The sequence below is a fragment of the Bactrocera tryoni genome, chromosome 2, assembly GCF_016617805.1.
Source record: "Bactrocera tryoni isolate S06 chromosome 2, CSIRO_BtryS06_freeze2, whole genome shotgun sequence".
Classification (NCBI taxonomy): domain Eukaryota; kingdom Metazoa; phylum Arthropoda; class Insecta; order Diptera; family Tephritidae; genus Bactrocera; species Bactrocera tryoni.
This window is the reverse complement of record NC_052500.1, coordinates 62,159,627-62,180,975: the sequence shown is the minus strand read 5'-3', so window position 1 is coordinate 62,180,975 and position 21,349 is coordinate 62,159,627. Positions and strand designations below refer to the sequence as shown.

General features: G+C 35.1%; 2 protein-coding genes across 2 annotated transcripts in view; both read left to right on the top strand.

Annotated features, from left to right (window-relative positions):
• Nucleotides 1–9,394: 9,394 nt before the first annotated feature.
• On the top strand, nt 9,395–13,452 carry LOC120768912. The gene is made up of 3 exons (XM_040095679.1): nt 9,395–11,190; nt 11,255–11,458; nt 13,263–13,452. The coding sequence occupies exon 1, from the start codon at nt 9,761–9,763 to the stop codon at nt 11,012–11,014; it is 1,254 nt and encodes a 417-aa protein (XP_039951613.1). The 5' UTR covers nt 9,395–9,760; the 3' UTR covers nt 11,015–11,190; nt 11,255–11,458; nt 13,263–13,452.
• A 3,531-nt stretch (nt 13,453–16,983) lies between these two features.
• The window catches only part of LOC120768542 (long-chain fatty acid transport protein 4-like), a 33,393-nt gene continuing 29,027 nt past the window's right edge, over nt 16,984–21,349 (top strand). The window contains exon 1 of the mRNA XM_040095281.1: nt 16,984–17,405. Coding sequence (XP_039951215.1) covers nt 17,287–17,405 — 119 coding nt within the window. The 5' untranslated portion in view covers nt 16,984–17,286. The remainder of the gene's footprint in view (nt 17,406–21,349) is intronic.

Here is a 21,349-nt window from a genome sequence, read left to right as displayed (position 1 = left end):
GGTATTTGACGGATTTCGTCAAAGTTTAGTACATGGCATTTTTCATATTTTTATGTGACATTGTGAAAATGGACGACATCGGACAATAACCACGCCTAATTCTTATATGAGCCGCTCAGTGCACACATCAATTAACTCCATAAAACGAAAAGTTGAGAAACACGATGATGTAATGTATATTGTTTTTAAAAATTCCTCTGATAATATGAATTCAAATATATAATGTGGAATGCATAATTCATCTCACGGTATATAAAATTAATAAGAAAGAATACCCAACAAATAATCGTCAGGAATATTACAGTTTTTTTGTGACTGATGGAGTTTATCGATTTGGCAACTGAAAAAAGTATTAACTCTATAAAACGAAAAGTTGAGCAACTCGATATAATAAAGACTGATCTATATTTTTCAAACTTAGCGGTCTATCCACCAAATATTTTCTTATATTAATGGCTTGAAATTCTGTATCTTCATTATAGTCACATTTGAATTGTATGAGATAGAGTTTGGACCTTTATAACTTTATCCAGCGTATTTTAAACCGATTTACTGAAAGCCATGTGACGGTTACTTTTCTGTTAATGATAGACTGTTCTAAACGTTTTGTTGACAAAAAAACCTTTGTGAGTCAGTTGGAAGATGAAACGACGATTTCTTTTTACATGTTCTGCTTATATGGTAGCAATCATCTGTTGAAAAAATGTTTTAATTTTTTTTTCGCACATGACTCAATAATGGCAAAATATGAGTCATTGGGCAAATAGCTGCGTCCACTTTCATGTCAATTGATTCAGCTTTGATTTCCGTGCTTTGAACAAGTTTCAATAAACTTAAGATGGTTTTAATATTTCTGTTTTGACCGGTATACGAATCCGAATACGTTATTATTTTTCCGAAGTTTGCAGCGTAAGTCTTTATGTACTTTTTTTTTAGACAAGATGAAATTTCTTGAGACTTCAGTTTCTGGCCAAACAAACATGTGGCTTATGTTTTTATTGAATTCATGACATCCAAAATCATAAACATATAAATTTCGCTTCTAGTAAGCTACGGATGTGATCAACTTGGGAAAGGCTAAATCTTTTTCCAAGTCAAAAGAAAATACGAACAACTCTTCCGATGTTGCCATTCGATCGGCAGCCATTTGACTGCGAGATTTTCCTTTTTACTTTTTCCCATCTTAATTCCCTCATCGTCTGAAGATTGAATTTTTATTTGAGAAGCATCACAAGTTTGACACGTATCCTTTGATGGTTGTTTAAAATGTAAATTAAATTTCGTAGAGAGCGCAATGTAGAACTCGTAATATTTTGTGTTTCATTGCTGCTACGTTTTTCTTTTCACATTCTGTGACGTATAGTTCATACATCTTCTTAATATTTCAGTCAGGATTTAAATATTGTCGTCTTGGATTATGAGCTCTGGTGAAGTGATTACTGTAGGCTGGAAATGACTTTATATCCTCCCGTCACTCACTTGATAAGTGTCTCTAAAAGTATATATCTATAGGAGAAATAGTTCTTGAGGTGCGTAAGGAAATTTGTACCGTTTTCTAAGAAACAATGTTGGATGCGTATCCACCAACACAAGTTCAAATCGAAGACATTATTAATGGTTTTGAATTATTGGGGTTCCCTTAATGCTATGGAGCGATTGATGGATGTCGCATTGAAGTGAAACCTCCAAAATGTGAAGCTTTAGATTATTATAACTTTAAAAGGTGGTATCAACAATTCTCTTTGCTGCTGTAGACTCTGTAATGGGGTTTCGTCCATAGCTGAGGTATGCTCAGACGCTCCAGGGTCAGCCTTGGGACCCACGAACCCTTAGCAAAAAAAAAGACGAGCTTTATCCTCGTAAAGTTGTATCCACACCCCACCCCTTATGTGGACAGCCAGACCAGCGTGATGAAAACGAACGGGAGTGATGAGCCAGGCGTTGACGCTTGTTGAGGCTGGCACGATGATGAAAATGAACGGAATTTATGAGCCAGGCGTTGACGCTTGTTGAACCTGGCACGATGATGAAAATGAACGGAATTTATGAGCCGGGCGTTGACGCTTGTTGAACCTAGCACGATGATGAAAATGAACGGAATTTATGAGTCAGGCGTTGACGCTTGTTGAACCTGGCACGATGATGAAAATGAACGGAATTTATGAGCCAGGCGTTGACGCTTGTTGCGACTGGCACGGCGATGACAATGAACGGGATTGATGAGTCAGACGTTGACGCTTGTTGAACCTGGCATGATGATGAAAATGAACGGAATCTATGAGCCAGGCGTTGACGCTTGTTGTGACTGGCATGGTGATGTATACGACGGGCTCCTGTGTCGCCTGTTAGTCACGTTAGTTTTTAATAACGGTGCCCCCTGCTTACTGCTATTTTCCTGCGCGATGCTGGGCGACCGTCCGGTTCGGCTAGCTGGAGCAAATGATCGCATTTGGTGTAAAGTGCTTGCTTTTATAGCAGCATCGCGAAGCTTTCGTCATCGTAGTGAGGTAAGTTGTGTGCGTAGTCAATGCGGTGAAGTTTAGTACGTATGGTGGTATGGTGAGGGTACATGATGTACTGTGGAGCGAAGTTTACGTAAATTATTGTAAGGTGGTAAAAGCCACGTTACAACTCTTTATAGGTTTACTTACATAAACATAAGAGTACCTGGAAGATGTAACGATTCTTCCATTTTTGAATGCGCGGCATTAAAGGCTTATCACATGAATAATGAGCTATTTGTTAGACATTTTTTTTAAATATTTCTGCGTCATTTTCTGTTCATCTTTTATTAATTAATTCTTGTCGATGATTCATCAGCCTGTATTTCAGCGCACGGTGTTTTGCTAATGGAGTATTCACTTAACGATACCTCCATAACATCAGATTCAGAATCAATCAAAGATTATTCACAATTCGCCTGTAAGAAAAACAAATGATAATAATAAATACGTATTTTTAAATAATGAATTATTAATAAATTAAAACTTCGTCCATTACTTCATTGTTTGATTTAAAACTGCCCAACACCTTATTTACCTCGTTGTAGATCTCCCACTTTGACGGAGATCCGCCACTGGGACCAATTTTACGTTTTTCTTGCCTAAAAAAATGTTAGATTCCCAAGAATTAAATAAGAATTTTCCATAAATCGACTGGCTGCTTAGATAGCTATATCTTTTTGTTAAGTTATTTAGCCGCGTACGCATCTCAAAAGCAGTCAAACATACTTTGTGCTCGTTTTTAAGTTGTGCGCACATATTTTGTAGCACATGACTATTTTTATGGGTTCATCGTATCCTTTCAATACTTTGGCCGCAAACTTCAATGAGGGACTTTGTCTCAGAAGTCTCCAAATAAATGCGAGTCGTTTTCTTATCACTGCACTTTTTTGTTTTTATTATTGAAATACAACAATAAAACATCATATTATTTTTACCAGCAAAATACACACACATTTATCACGACTCAACTGCTTCTAGCATAATTTGCACCCATTTTCCTCTTTTTATAAACGCAACTCAGCTATAGCAAAAGATCACTCGCGATTGACTTACATTTGCTGTCTGTCAACACATAAACAATACTTCAATGCAGGAAATCCCTTTATTGTCTTACAAACTAACCGGCAAATTCCACACATTTTTAACTTGAATGTGAGCTTTTTATGACCGCTAGTGTAACACAACGACGACGACAGATTTGCTGATTTCTGGTTGCCTAAATCGTCTGCGCTGTTTGTCAATTAATGGCTTAGCTTAATCATGGCTTTATATGGCCAATCTCCTTTGAAAGTGATGACATTATGAATATTTGCCTTTTTGTTAAATAGTTCTCTGCATCCTCGCCTCGGCAATTTTGAACCATATATAGTAAAATGAGTCAAATAAATATCCCATCTTATTGACTAAGGACAACGCACAAATCCCTAATAAATTAAATACAGACACAGAATTCCGAGTTCACGTCTTTATTATTTCAGATTCGGCTTGAGCCTTATTTTTGGCCCAAAAATTTTGGGTGAACAAAGAATCTTAACTACACTTACTATTGCTTATTTGTTTACATCAAGTATACTATACTGGCTATAGGTTATTTGTTTATGTTATGTGAGCGAGACCGCCCAGAATCGTTTATTATTGCATTTGATATTTAATAATTAACCTGTTAACTACCAACTGACAATTTAGAGATATCATTTGGTGACAAGGAAGACCATGTAGTGAATTGTAAATGGTGTAAAACTGTGATTTTATTTCGAAATGTCTCAAATAATGACAAAGAGACTATTTAAATAAAGCTACAACCAATAAATGTTTCGATATTTAAAAATATTAAAAATCGATTATTTTCGCCACCAAGCGTTTAAATATAAATAAATGACTAAGCAATTTTCCAGTTAGAAGCTTTTGAAACATATAACTATGGGTCCATATTACTTATTTTTGTCCTATATTAAGATTGCTGGGTTCAACGCCAATAAGTTCGTTACAAATAACGATTGTAAAATAAAATATTCAAAGTAAAATTTGAAAACATGTCAACGAGCTGTGTCAATATTTTTAAAATTTCCCTTGTAAATTATACAAATTTACTTGTTAAAACTGTTCCACTATAAGGGAAAATAAAAATAATGCGCATATATTGACGAAATTATAGAAAGCAGAAAAGTTTGGTTGATTTAAAAAATTTCTCAAGCCTTATATAAATGAATTTCGTAATAAAAATTGTATACTAAATTAAAGAAAAATAAGGTATAAGCCACATAAATAGATATAGAAGTAAACACCTAAATGTATATAAAAACTATTAAATATAAATAAAAATAAGTTCATTATTTTGTATTAAGATTTGAAAAAGTATAAATTATTTTAATATTCCTGTAGAAAATGTAAAAATCGATTACTATGAAAATAGCAGTACCCAGTATTTCCAAAAAGTTTGTAACTAAGAACCTAGTAGTACTTTTTGAACTAGTGTATGTATAAATGGTTCTTGAGAGCTTACTTGTAAATGGAAAAACTGGTTATAGTTAATATTAATATATGGGTTTAATTAACATTATTTTACTAGCATTTTACAATTAAAAATAAGCCTTTCTTTACATAAATTCAAAATTCCTTTGTTTACATAAATAACCTATTTTCTATTTATAAAAAGAATTAATCGAAAAATGCTGGGTTTTACATAAAAAAAATGTTTTAAAGATAGAAATAAAATAAGCCGATAATACTATTGATTTTGTATTAAGCGTTTATATACAGTTAGAAAGCCGAAAAAAGCGATTTTTCCAAAATTTGTTTCAGAAAATTCAGAAATTAAATTTATCGATTCAAAAATTTTTACACATTATGCTATTTTTTAAGTGTATTTTAAGGCTTAGTATCAGTAAAAATATTTATTTGGAAAGGAACTACAGCTGATTTCCGAGAGCTACGCTCAAAACAGTTATTTTGCGGTGGCCACTATATATCTGAACTGGTTTCTCTGAAATTAAAAAACCAAGCAGATTTCGTTAAAATAAAGTTAAATATAGTAATTAATCGAAGAAATAAGCAAAATAATTTTTTTTACAAAATGGCGGTTTCTAAAAAAATTAGTAGATTTTTAAACCGAAATTGCAACTTTAATTTAAAAAATATAAAAAAAAAATATTTATCGGTGAGAAAAAATCTTCGACTGATTACTAAAAAATATATTTAAGAAGCTCGTGTTAAAATTTGAGACTAAGCAGTTTAGCCGTTTTCGAGTAATGTTAGTCACCGACTCTGAAAACACTATTTTGAGAAAAGCTCGTTTAAAGTTTGGAATGCACTTCCAAGCACGCGGAAACGCCTTTTCAAATTTCCGTGTAACTTCGAAAATATTCACCGGAACTATATGAAATTTTCTGTGTGTATTATACACAGTAAATACATATATCTACATTAAGAAAATAAAAAAAAATAGATTTTTTTTTAAATTCTAGCTGTATATAACCCCTTAATTTCTATAAATTGTAAGTAAATTATGTAATTACATGTGTATAATTTATAACTGTGTATAAACATGTTGTTATATAGTAAGCAAATTTTATAATTTTGTTGCTATTAAATTTAAGTACGCAAATAATGTAATAAATTTTATACAAAAAAGTAAAAATTAAAAATAATAAATACATAAAATTTAATAAAAATCGACGATCGTTCTTTGCTATAACAAAAATGTTGATTTATAAGGGTAAAGTACCATATACATACTATATACATATATATATAAATTTATTTCATTAGCAAAAAGCAGTTGGCAAGCCTTTTACTAATATTTTCAATTGTAAACTTTTTTTGATCCAACAGCTTGTAGAGTTTGTTCATGTCGTCAATTTGTTCTAATGTCATTCTTACTGCGCTCGTTTCAAAAGCCCAATCGAGTTCGCGTGGATTGTTGTATTGTTACAAACCTTCGCGTTAGGATTAACCAAAAATTTTGAAGCTCATTCAAACCGATAAATGTGTTGGCCATATCGTCAACTGTGAGCATTGGACAACTTTCTTCCGTGATTTAGCAATTCGCTTGCAACTGTGGAAATAAGTCGTCAAAAGTTCAGCTCGTTGTTTTTTCCTTGTTATCGGTTATATTTGTATTCTCATAACTCATACGCCATGTACAACCACTATGTATTATATTACTTTGTGGTAGAGGATTACCGCAGCTTTGTTTTGAATGCGTGTGAAAAAGGTCGTGTACGCGAATTTTAGAAAAAATATACGATCGGATTGAAACCGCGACCACGAAGACCTACTTTAAACGCACAGTTTCCAGATGGGTAAAAGAAGTTGGAGAACCGCTTTATGAAAATGAATCGAAAATGAAAAGAAGATTTTTTTGAGAATTAAATCGCCATTTTTCCAAATTTTCGTTTTTCTTTTCAAGACTTACTAATAATTGGAACACCTTCACTTTGGTAAGTGATGTTAAATCAAATTTTGTAAAAAATATGTGAAGAATAATGCTTCTACAGAGCTGAAGACAAATCGTCAAAATAAACATTAATTGTAAAGAAAAGTGAAAAAAATTTATAAAATTATTTCATAATTTGGGAGAAATATACAAGCGGTGTTAGCGTTGCAAATAATGCATAAAAAAATATTTGTATTAAATTTTTTTGTAATAACGAAAATAATTAAAAATAATTTTTAAATTTTTTATCCCACCGGATACCGGATTGAAAAATAAAATTTAATCCCAAATAGAAGATTAAAAAATAAAAAAAAAATAACCCCAAATAGAAGATTGTAAAATAAAAAAAATAATCCCAAAAATCGTATTAAAATTTTTATTTCAAGTTTCCTCCTTTTTTATTTTTAACTTTTAACCCTCAAAAAAATTTAATCCCCAACTTAAAAAACAAATGTTTTAGAATTTAAATTTTTTCCCAAGCAAAGCTTATTTTAAATGAAATATCAACATAGTTTAAATCTTTTTGTCTTATTTGTTTTAAATTGCTTCTAATTCTAGTGTTTCAGTAAGAAATATGTCAATCTGATACCTTTTCTTATCAGATTTTAATTTGAAAAATAATTTTCTATTTTCAAATCAAGTGTTATCCAATTTTTGTAGAAGACAAAAAATTAAATTAACAAAGTTTAATTTGATTTTGGTATTAAAAATTAAATTTTGAATTTTAAACTTGATTTTGAATTAAAAATTGGAAATTAATTGAAAATTTGATTTAAAATGAAAATTTAATTTCCATTAAATAAATAAATTTCCAATTTTTATTCCCTACCAACACAATTTGCTTTTTATTCCACAGTCCTGACCGGTACTATACTATAAGCTTAAGGAACTGGTAAGACTATTTCTCATAGTATATTATTAGTTATCTGCGACTTGTCTTCGCCTATCAATTGCCATGCCGATCGTTCGAAGTTACTACATATAGAGGAACCTTAATTCAGTCATCAAAATCTTTTACAAGTACCCTATGATGCATGAAGGAAGTACAGGTAAAAAAACGTGGATAAATTGATATTAAATTTCAGATTTTTAATGACCTTTTTTTAACAGGATAATACACATACACTACTTGATTTATGAGCTTGGGCAATGCAATTGGAGTTTGGCATAAAAGCGCTGCATTTTCTCCACAAATTTGACAGATGTTGCCGTTAACCGAGTTAAGTCAAATCTGAACTGTATTAATTCCTAGAGAACCAAGTTGAAATAATTTTAATATCTCTTTTTAGTCATAGGACCGTTGATCTTCCTGCTACGTTCTGTACTTAAAAACCAGTTTTTTCGGATTGGAGACATGCAATTAGTCGTGTTCCTGGATTAACGTGATTTCCCATATTAGTCACAATGTAGGTGATAACTTATATTCCTCTTATTCGATATGTTCATACATTAATATGTTTTTTTTGCTTTTCTAGATTTCCGTGCTTTATAAAATATGGTATATCCCACCAAAAAGTACATGAAACGGATAGTTAACAAAAAATATAAGCAGGTAAGATAAACGAAATTCGAATATAATAACAATTAAGAAGTAGTGGATTAGGTACATACTTATTACATCACTCTGCACTCCCTTGTCGCCGTATTTGCGACATTAAAATCCTTACATTTGAAAATTTGAAAAAAAGATACACCCAACACTTTTTTTTACACGGTAGATACGTTCCTCACGGTAGATACGTTCCTCCTCAAATCCGTGTAAAAAAACCGTGTAAAAAAAGCCGTTTCCTATAGTAAAATGGGGGATACATTCCATATCATCTGAAAACCGTGTAAGATGCAATAAAGAACTATATTTACTTCGAAAAACCGTGTAAAAAATGTTGAAAACTATAAAATTTCGCATATGAAAACAAATTGGATGTTCATATGGCATTTTATTGAACATTAAAACTTAAAATACATAATTCATACAGGTGAAAAATTGGTAGAGCAAGCAAAAAACAAAAGAAATCTGTTAATCCAGAATTAAGAACAGAAAAATCAGAATAGAAATAAAGAAAAAATATTGACCTAGCTACATAATTATGCGTCGCTACTTGATAATAAGCGCAATTGTTTGCGACGAACTGGACTAAAGTCGATATCATCACTGGAGATATCCATCAAATTATCCAATGGTGATGACTTTCGACGGATTTCCGTATTTCATTAGATTTTTTATTAGAGATAGCAGGTTTCTTCTGTTTAACGGTGGCCCTAAAACCAATTCTTTGAAGAGTTCTCCGAGCTGACAGTTTTATTTATGGGTATTGCTGCCTAGATACTTTTTGTTTCATTTTCATCAACAACAGTATCTAATAATTTAAAATACATCCATTTGTCTGAGGAGAACTGTTAATTATTAATTAATTTCCTCAATTCCTACATTTTTTTCTCCTTTAAGTTGGTCGCCTTGACGTGGCAAAGGAGCTTAAGTAATTGTAATGTGCGCATCCCAAATGGGAACGCACTCTACTCTTACGAACCAAGAGGGACACCTCATAATTCCCACAATAGTGATATGGATGAATAAACCTTCGGTTTTGCGCCCATCCTCTATTGTGGAAGTATGAGGATACCCGCACCAACACCACCCTAAGCCAAGGTGTTGAGGTACCCGTGCCGATGGCTGAATGGTCAGCGGGCGGTAATGAATAGCTGATCGCTAACGGTCCCCTCCGATGCCCGGGCGAGGTCGGATGTATTAAATGCCTTCTCTACGCATACCGGCTCTGCGGACGAGTGACCAACCCTTTCCGGCCTACTCGTGGGACCAAAAATGAACAATGAAAATACAACAACAACAACCAACTTGACGCCAACAACGACGATTACGGGAACAGCTACACAACTACCGACATATCAGAATCCAATAATCAAATCGGAGGAGGACGACCTAATCGCCTTCAGCCAGGAGACGATTAAGAGTACTACCGAACGTATCAGTAACAGCACACCGGTAGTGACAGCAGCGGAAACCGCCAAACCAAAAGTGGAAGCCTCCACTTCCAAAGCTGCCATTGCCACCCACCAAAGTGCGCTGGTAGCTAAAGTAGACAACCACCACAAGAAACGTAAAAAAACACAGAATCAACTGAGGAAACGCCGGTACCAGCAAGCAGTCTTTATACTTGGTAAGAAGGCCAAAGATCAGGCAGCCGGAATCCCAGTAGATGAGGACGAAATCAAGCGTCTTAAACAGATAGTGGAGGATTACGAAAGCTTCCTGAAAGGGAAGCAATCCGAACCTCAAAACGAAAGTACAAACCAGAGAAGTTCCCTAAAAAGGAATCGCCCAACCACCGAATCGCAAGGCACTCTGCCCAAAAAACCTAGGCGGAGTGAAGGGGAACAAAGCAGCTCAACAGCGGCAAGACATTTCTGCGATGTAGCCAGAGATAGCCTACAAGTAGCCGTTATAGACGGCAACTCCTCCTCACCAAGCACAGTGCAGGAACGATGGGTAGAGATCGACGTCAGATTGTCGAGTATGGTGCTAAGCTATGTACTCGACAATCCTGAGGGTCCTTACCCAGAGTTTGACTCCTCTGAAACCGTTAGGGGTTACAGGGTCATCAAATGCGCGGACCAGAGCTCTCTAGATTTCTTAACGGGTAGCGTTGCTAAAATTAGCAACGCCTTTGTAGGCCTCCAACTGAGGCTTATACCCGCCAAGGATATCCCGAAGAGACCTCGTGCTCGCATTTGGCTACCCCCGCTAGCGGACCCAGGCGAAAAACTCCTCAAGTGTATTAAGCTGCAAAACAGAGCTATATCAGGCATAAATAAGTGGCAGCTGATTAAGGAGGAGAAACCAAACAAAGCAAGTAGACCAATTCTAGTGGCGATTTGCGATGAGTCCATAGAGGCTCTTACGAAGGCTGACAACAAAATCAGCTTCGGCATTCGCAAGGCTAGGATAAAAATCTTCCAAGGCGACAAAGCGGCTGACGAAGACGACACGGACGAGGTCGACGACGCTAGCCAGCTGCTAAGGAACGGGGACATCAAGGAAATGCAAGACGAACAATAGCCTTAGATATGTGCAGATAAACCTGCAGCACTCGAATAGTGCTACAGCCAATCTGACAACCCTCATTAAGGAGAGGGGCATCGACATCAGCCTTATACAGGAGCCATAGGTTAATGAAGATACCATTAAAGGGCCAAACAGCAGTAACTGTAACATTTTTTACACACGTAACGAAGGTAAATAAAAAGCATGCATTCTTATCAATAAAATTATAAATTCATTCCTTTGTCCAAATTACAGCACAACAGATATCACGGTGGTAAAGGTGGAGCAAAAGAAAAACCATTTCTTCTTGGTCTCAGCGTACATGGCTCATGACGTGGACATACCACCGGCATCACTCATTAGAGTAATCGAGAACAATAAAAAAGGATGATTTCCTAATAGGGTGTGATGCCAACGCAAAGCACACCTTATGGGGAAGCTCCAATACAAACACCAGAGGTGTGCAACTCTTACAATATATTTTAAATAACAATTTAAGTATATGCAACAAGGGGGATAGGCCGACTTTTAGTTTCCCAAGCTCTAAAAGGTTTACTGGTTGGCAGGAAGTATTGGGCCTCACGTTATTAAGAGATACAGATAGTATTGTTTTGAATGACTGGAGGATGTCCGATGAGACTTAAATGTCGGATCACTCCTAGAGGATACTGTTCCGAATTCCCGAGAAATTCGCTACTCCTCTCAAATATCGAAACCCTAGAAGCATGAAAAAAATTTATAAGAATAAAAGGCGACAACGTCTGATAGTGTTTAACGTGGAATCCTGCTGGCGACAGCTTAACTCCACGGTGCTCAAAAGCACTACGGATCAATACAATGCGTCGATCAACGCCCTGAAAACTGGGTAAACATTTTCAGTACCGATTGGCAGTGTGGCATGGACACACTAACCACCTTGGTAGGGTTCGAGGCCCATCTAAAACCTCTGCCGTACTTTGGGTCCGGCACCCGGTTGCAATGCAACTCCACATTCGACTGACAAAGTCAGTTCTTCCAGCGATTTGGGTTTTAACCACAGCCACCACGAATCTCCACAAAGGGCCAAACCCAATGAGCAGACTGGAGCGAACTCCAGGGGCTACTGTTCCCCGTGGTACCAGGTTAAAGTCTTTGGTATGACCTTGTAGCCTAAGCTACGACCAGTTGAGCTTCCATACAGCCCTGGACTGGTGGCCAGGATCTTAGTCGCCTCTTACGACAGGCAATAACAGTATCACTAATCCTCAAGAACTTGATACAGAAGTAGAGAGGATAGAAAAAATTTTAACAACACTCAAAAAATCCACTCCGCTAACAGCTCTGAAAAAGAGAAAGTCTCCTCCTTGAGGGAACAGTGAGCTTAAGAACCTGAGAACATAGCTAAAAAAGCTTTCAATGAGAGTTTCAGAACTAGAATGTGACAGCCCTACAAAGATATCATGAAAAGATACAAAAAAGCAGTCAGGAAAGCCAAAACTGACTCATGGCAAAGTTACAGAGAATCCGCTAGGCTGAGTAAAATGCCATCCAAAGAACGCACCAATACTGCCTATATAAAGGTGGAAGGAAATGCTTGGACCTCCTCTGGAGAAGAATCTCTGGAGGTTCTTATTAAAACGCATTTCCCTGGGAGTCACCAAACAGCGACGACGGTGGTTTAACCAGAACCACTGGCAATCGCAGCTGACTACCTAGGCCTGATAGTAGACAAAAGGAAAACTAAATACGCCATAAATACTTTCTCACCATTTAAAGTGGCAGGACCAGACGTGATTATGCCAAAAATGCTGCCAAAGTTGGTAGAATCAATGATTCAAAGGCTTGAAAATATATACAAAACAAACATTCAACTGTCTTACACCCCAAGAAGTTGGAAAAGTAGTAAGTGGTGTTCCTACCAAAATCAGGCAGAGGGACACATGATAATGCTAATAAGGAAATAATTTTCCACTTTCTCTGTGAATGCCCAAGCCTATCGCAGATCCCTGAAAAATTGAACTCTTGGAATCCATCAAGCACCAAACTTTGAATCTTTGTCTACGAAAAGCATATCGGACATTAGTTGCTTCATCGGAACCACAAAAATGTCTATATAATGGTCTACGACTAGTGCATCAAAATGGCACAGCTAATGCTAATTGAGCCCGAAATACAACAGGGCTGCACTCCTACCTACCTACCATACCTCTACATTTTTAGCCACTCATAATGTAACCCGATTATTGAGCCAGTTATGATACAAGTAATTAATTTTTATTTTCAGGAATAAACTCTCACCTCATCAAGTTTTTTTCGTGATGCAGTACGTATTTGGTTGCAGTTCTATTCTATCATTTCCAATATATAAAAATTGTATTACATCTTAGACCGGATATATTTTTTATGTTAGATGTTGCGTTTTGTTTGTTATGAATCTTGTGCGTGAAAATAAATAAAAATAAAATTTCCTATAAGTTTGTCATTTACATTTTTTCTATAGTTTTTATCATTTACGAAATATATGTAACCTGGTCTACGGAAAGAGGGTTTAGGTGTCAAAAAAAAGGAGAACAATTAATGAAATAACGAGAAACTGACGATTATTTTTAACAGCTTTTCCCAGAAAACTAATTTTCGCACGTTAGCTCCCATTTCGTAGGTCAGGTCACATATACAAAACATGCGCTTTTCGTGGAAAACCCAGGTTTAGAGCCCCGTACTATCTTGCCGGTGTGAGTTTCGACTTTGTCGCAATGGGTACTTTTGTAGAGTGTTCAATTCTGAGGAAAATGTGTCTAAAGTCAAAGCGATGCCATAAAATGCCTCTGAGCTATAGAAATTTAAAGATAAAAATCGCGATTTTAGTCTATTTTCAATGGAAAATTTTTACATGCCTTAGTCGAGTCCTTAATTTGAATATGAAGGACTCAAATTTTCAGGGATTTTTTTAGAGTATTTCCAAGGTAATTTCCTGAGGGGATGGAAAAAAAGAATAGTTCAAAAAAAAAAAACATCCTAATATACATACTACATATGATATACGACGACTTTACCGAATGAGTTTGTTTTAGATTTCGTAGGGCTAACCTTTTATTTTACTGTTACTGAAATTATATAAATGTTAGAAATTTATTGTACATTAAGCAAAGAACTAACACTTCAAATTTGGTAAAATTTGAGCTAACAGTTAAAATATTAGAGCACTGAAAGTATGTATGAATTTGTAGACAAACTATAGTACGAGTAACTCTTAATATACATACAAGGTGCGTTTCAAAGTAAACAGGACTTTAAAAAAAATCACAGAACAAATGGTTTTTTCGGCAAAATCAATTTATTTAATTTAAAATAGTCACCTTCTGCTTCAACACAGTTTTTTGCACGGTCCAAAAGCATGTCGAACGAGTGTTTAAGTGCCTTTTGAATGGCCTCTACGTCTGCATAACGCTTTCCTTTCATGGGCAAATACATTTTTTTCGAAAAGGAAAAAGTCGCACGGTGCCATATCAGGTGAATACAGGTTAATGGTTAAGATGTGATTTTTGGTCAAATAATCGGTCACAAGCGTCGATCGATTTTTTGGTCGTCAATCAATTTGTGCGGAACAAACCGTGCACACACCTTTCGTAAACCCACAGTTTCGGCCAAATGGGATAAATCGATGTTTTGGAGATGTTCAATTCCATTTCCATGAATTTTATTGATAATTACGGCTGATTTTTGATGAATTCACGCACAGTTTCAATGGAATTTCCGGTGACGACGAATTTTGATTGACCCATATGTTGATCGTCATTTACGTCCTCACGACCACTTTGAAAACGTTGAAACCACTCATGCACTCTGCTACGGGATAGGCAAACATCGCCATAAACTGATTTCCTCAATTGAAGCGTTTCGGTAAAAGTTTTACCGATTTTAAAACAAAACTTAATGTTGGCTCTTTGTTCGAATCTCATTTTCGCACCGATAATACAAACATACTGACACTTAAAACGCAATAACTTCACTTCCAATCGATGAAATGTCATGAAATTCTCACTGGACAATCGATAAAGATAGCAGATTCTAACGCACCAGTCGTCATATAGATGGAGCCACCAGGGGCGCTAGATTCAAAAAGTCCTGTTTACTTTGGAACGCACTTCGTATGTATGTATTTGTAGTCGCTTTACTGACGTCTTACTTTTTTTATGTTTTATTCTTGCATGCTGAGATGCCAACGCTTAGAAAAAAAAAACTATTTCGATGTTGCTCAGAAACTGAGAACGATAACACCTTCGGTCGACTAGTAGTGTGTGACTGTGAGTAATATCAGTAAAATGCGCCTCTGTAGTATAGAGAGCTTCGAAATATATACAAAAACTAAATGAAAGTCTGGAGATGACACTTAATCTGCGGAACTACTTAGTTAATTTTGACTACAAGTTTTATATAAAGAGGTAGTAAAAATAAATCCATTATTTTACCAATAGATGGGTAATGGGATCTGTATTTTACGTTGTATGAATATATACTTATATACATATATCAATAATTGTACCGTCTTAGAGCCCAGAAGCGGTCGTCTTTAGCCAATAAGAGAGGAATTGTGTTCCAACAGCGCAAAGTCAGGCCATACTCAACGATAGTCACCCCACAGAAACTTCGGTTCTTATGTAGTTCGGGCCTGGCGCCAAGCGATTACTATCTCCCCTTGTCTATGGCGAATGATTTGCTTAAACGAAACGCTGTTTTTAGAGATGTACAAAAAACGACTTTTTTGGGAAGTATACCCGCGGTAAGGCATGCCTGTCGTAAGAGGCGACTAAGATCCTGGCCACCAGTCCAGGGCTGTATGGAAGCTCAACTGGTCGTAGCTTAGGCTACAAGGTCATACCAAAGACTTTAACCTGGTACCACGGGGAGCAGTCAGGCCTGGCGCCAAGTGATTACTATCTCTTCTTGTCTATGGCGAATGATTTGCTTAAACGAAACGCTGTTTTTAGAGATGTACAAAAAAACTACTTATTTGGGAAGTCAAAAATTTGACTAGTCATTTCATCATTACCTGTATTCGTCTATTGTAATAATGCATCTCTTTAGTTTTTTGACTTGAGTCAACACGTCAGACACTCTGTTTTGGAGATCCTCCTGGAGACCGGCTATGAGAACAAGGGAATCTAAAGTTTTTCAAATTATGCAAATTTATATTAGTTTTATTATATTAAATAATGTTAATAATATAACTATTTTATAAAGTAAAAACACACAAGAAAAAACAAGAAAAAAATCACTGAGAAACGCGATTTTTCTGTCCTGCAAGTTGATACATATAACCCCTTAATGCCAAAATTATGGATTTATTATTTACTAGACCTTATGTCATCACTATTTGTTAGCATTAAATTATCTAGCCACTTGTGAATACCCCATGTTGTTGAATGTTTGTGAGCGTAACATATTCAATACATTGGGGAGCACTTCTCTATGCTCCACTGATAATTTCAATGCAAATATTTATGAATGCAAAATTGAAAAGATCGTTGTGGAGCTAAGTTGTTGAGCGATAAAGAGCAGCAATGCTCAAAAGTAAAGTTCGCTGAGTACTGATTGATAGAGAGAGAGAGGCAGAGAGGGAGAATAACACCAATACCAATATTAACTGTATTGACTCTTCTTGAATGAAATCATTTGCTAAATAACGAGGGGTGGAAGACCTCCGCAGAGGCTGTGAATGTGTGTTGGAACATTTGGAATTGCGGACCAAGCACAAATACAAGTACAAAAGTGTTAAGTATTTTGAATAATAGATGTATGTTAACTCTTGGAACACTTTACTTAACATTATCTTTTGTTTATTTCTTATTTTTTATATTCATTTACATATTTTTTTTTATATTTGAGAGACAGTCAAACATTGGAACAAACCTGAATGCGAACAAAGCAATACGTCAGAATTTGTATTATTTTGTGTTCATTACTATGGACGCGTTTGGTTTCTGTGCGCTTCAGTCGTTGCTGTTACGCCATTGTGCGCGGTTCGCTCGTTCATTCCAAAGGCGGGTGCATATTTTTCGTAGACTTGCGTGTTAGTTAGTCCATTTGGCCACGTCTCGTACGAGCAGCGTATGCCGTAGATGTGTGTTTTGTTCGTGGTGTTAATTGATAAAATTAATCATACATATTTTGTGTATTGAATTTTAGTTCAAAGTACGCGTCTGAATATTTTCGAAAGTGCGTTCTGCAATCACTCTTAACTTTGTTGGTCTTAACCGGTTAAGAAGTGGTGGAAAACTATTGATTTTGAAAACAAAACAAAAATCGCTATGAATTGGCTTGTTACGATTGCACCGGCAGTAGCCGTCACGCTGATCGCTGTATTGGTGACGAAAGTCGGCTGGCGTTGGTTTTACATTGCAGCTGTAACATCGAAGCGTGATCTGACGTGAGTTGCACCATACACTGCCCACTTTTTCCATACATATGCACATATTTATTATTAAAAAAAAAAATGTTTTTTTTGTTTGTGTCTAAAAGTCATAAAAGAGGCATAGACAGCAGCAAAAAATTATTTAAATACAATATACATATAAACTCATAACAGGTTTATATTTTCGCGGAGAGAATGCCAAAGGGCTAAAACGTTTTTGTTTTTACATATGTACATATAAACTTTTTATTTTATCTACCAAAAAATAACAGTAATGTGGTTGTCCAAACGTAAATAATTTTAGTTTTATTTACTTTTATATTTGGCAATCCCAAAAATATATTACATTTCTATGCCAGAATACGCAGAAGTAACGTTGTTTTTATTGGGTGTTTAGAAAGCTCTTCATAAGCAGACGAACTTACATACATATATTCGCGTAATTCACATGTTTGGTTTTTATATTTCTTGATCTCATTCTCAATCAGATTACCTCTTCTCGCTTTTTTTGACAAACTAGTGTCATTGAAACCATTTATTCATTTGTTTGTTATAGATGGTCGAATTTATTAGATAAGTATCCGTATAATCTTTTATAAAACGAATACATACTATATATTTATTGCGTTCCAGGATCTTTATATTTATTGAACTTTTAATATGCAATATTGGTTAATCGCGTTCCATGTTGGAAAAATATTTTGAAATTCGAATCGCATGATCTCCATGAACGTTTAGCACATTTTATATGTCAATTCGCGATACAACGAAAAAAAGTTTTAGAAAAATTAAAAATTGTGTGATTTTTAGTAAAAATATTATTTGTTTTTATTTGTTACATACAAATTTTAACATTTTCTATGAACTAATGAAATCTTCTCTAAGGTCCCTTGCAGTTTTTGCTCCAACCCTTTCTTAGAATTTTTTCTTTGAAAGCCACACATGTTTTTCTTTGGTTTTCTTGCGATAGTTTGTAGAAACACGAACGAAAAATTAAACAAATACGTAGGTTGCTATATACATATATTTCTGGCCTAATAATGTAAATAGGCATATTTATCAACGAAAATGGTTTTTTATTAATTTTTTTTTGGTCGATTGCTGTTTTGCTTCGGGCTCATACGCATAGATCCATGATTCGTCACCTGTGTCGATCTTATAAACGTCTTTTGAAGTACCGCGATCGTATTTTTTCAGCATTTCTTTACACCAATCCACACGAGCCCTTTTTTGAGCGATTGTCAAATTGTCCGGGATCCAACGAGAACAAACCTTTTTTACGGCCAGGTGTTCATGCAATATCGAATGTATGCTGGTGGGAGAAATGCATAGGCATGCCTCTATCTGAAGGTACATATGTTACATGACGGTCTTGTATTATCAGTTCACGTACGGCATCGATGTTTTCTGGCACAACGGCTGTTTTTGGACGACCTTCACGGAATTCGTCTTTGAGCGAGCGTCGGCCACGATTGGATTCGTTGTACCAGTTTTTCTTGGGTGCTTCATAGCCATACAAAGATTTTAGTTCATCGATGCACTCTTGTCGTGATAATCCACGTCGAAAGTTGTGAAAAATGATCGCACGAAAATGTTCACGAGTTAATTCCAATTTTTGGCCGAGATGAATTTTTTAATTCCTTGTAAATAAAACAATTCACGTTTAAATGACAAAACGTTCTGAGTGATGTTATGCTAAAAAATGTTAAACTTTCCAATGTAAATGTCAGATTGCACCTGGCAACACTTAGTGTTGCCCTAGGCCAGAATATATATATCAGCCGTCGTATTAAATAAAAATAAATAAATAATAAAGGAATTATTTAAAATCTTTCTTTCAAAAACATGACTTCATACGAATAAATATGCGCGAGAAAAATGGAACGTATCACCATCTTTAAAGTCCACTTAATCTTTCTTGAAAAGATGCATTCGTCTCAAAAATTCGACTATATTTTTGGGCTCATATTTTTCTATTTTTAGTTACTCTTTTTGTTTGCCTATAAATAGTGACTCAATACTCTCCTTAAATATATTATGTGGTATTAGCAACACTGATTCCTTTGAAGTTCTTAAGGCTGGTGAAATGTTAAAGCACATCTCCATTCAAACCAACAGGATATACTAGATGTATATACTTTATTTTGAATCTGTTTTCGACTCATTAAGATGTTGGGAAAGAACGTAATCCCACAAAGACCCGAAGTTTTTATTAAATTTCCATAATTAGTTTATTGTTCATCAGCGAAAAAAAGCTGGGATATTATGTTTTCATTCATTTAACCATAGCTAGAATTCTCAACAAGTTTATTGAATATACAGTATATAACTATGTATATTTTCCGTTTTGTTTTTATTATGTTGCAATATTTTTGTTTAATTTGTTGATCTCTGCTACAAAATGGAAATTTCAGTTTCGTGTATAAATGTATATGTACACATGTATGTATGTACCATATATAGATATATATGTATGTATTACCACCTTATATGTATAATTTTTTTTCTCACTCTTGAGCAGTACATCTTTTAAAGTGTTTTATCCACTGCAAGTTAGAAAAAGCGCATTCGCGAGGAGGCGTTTTATTTATTAATAAATAAAAATAATAAATTAATTAAAATATTATACTTTTTGAAAAGTTGTATATTTCTTTGAATCTGTTGCCGGTCTGATATGTTGCCGGAAGATATTTCTGCTTATACAGAGCTAAGTTTCTTTTACGATTCAGTGCGACTTAAAACGAAGTTATTATCAAAAATTGTATACCTTCGATCATTACATAAATTTATACATATATAAAATTGTATCTGAAAAGATATATCTAAAACGATCGTGCGAAATTTTCAAATCGATTGATCTATCCATTTCGGAGAAAACTTTCTCGCCGACTCTGAAAACGACTTTTCGAGAAAAATACAAATGTAAAATTGAAAGTACTGGAAATCGATTCCACTGAGTAGAAAGAATCTTACAAATGCACTCAAATCTCGGAAACCATTTTCCAGATCAACTTCAAATTTTTGCAGAACGTTCTCAAGTATCTGTTGTACATTCGATATAGTAGTATGTGTAAATTTTAAGAAGAAAATAACTGAAAAGTATACCTAAAAGTCATTAACTTTGCTTTAGATGTGTGCGGCTGTGCAATTCATTTGTCTTCGACCCACATACATCTTGTACTTACATTTGTATATACATATGTATGTATGTACTAATGTGGTGAAGCTGTTGTTGATTTTGCAATTAGCGGTTACGACTAAAAGTGTCACAATGACTGACACCTTGCAACCGAGTCCAAAAAGTCAAAATGTTATGGTGTTGGTCTTTGCGTGTATTGGCTTTAGATATTTTTGTAAATACTACTTTTGTAGACGCAAATGCATGTACATACAGCTGAGCTTGCCTAACTCGTTCACCATAATCCACAAAAAACTTCGGAGAGACTTCGAGTTATAGAAGTTTTCATTAAACCATACAATTTTTTAAAAAATTGTAAAATTTAGATTTGTACACAGTTTTATTTATGTATTTACTTGTATGAAATTTTGCTTTTTTTTTCAAATGTTCGTCGCGGGTATCAGAGGGTCCATCCGTTGAGTCCAATTTCCGATCACTCATTCGAGCATTTCAACTGGTAACTGGCGAATGCCACGCGTGATGTTTTGCACCAAAGCTTGAATCGAAGCGGGCTTGCATAGACTTTACATATTCTAACAGGAAAAAGTCTGACGGTGTAATACCACACGCTCTTGGTGGCCAATCGACCGGCTCAAAACGAGAAATTATTTTCTCAATAAATCCATTGATTTATGCTATTATTGGGAAGTGGTGCGGTCTTCTTGAAACCACGAGCTTCAATTTCAGCTACCAAATAGACGGCTATCATAGCGCGGTATCGGTCGCCATTGACGGTTACGTTCTCACTGACGTCATTTTTGAAGAAATATGTTCTTTTTTT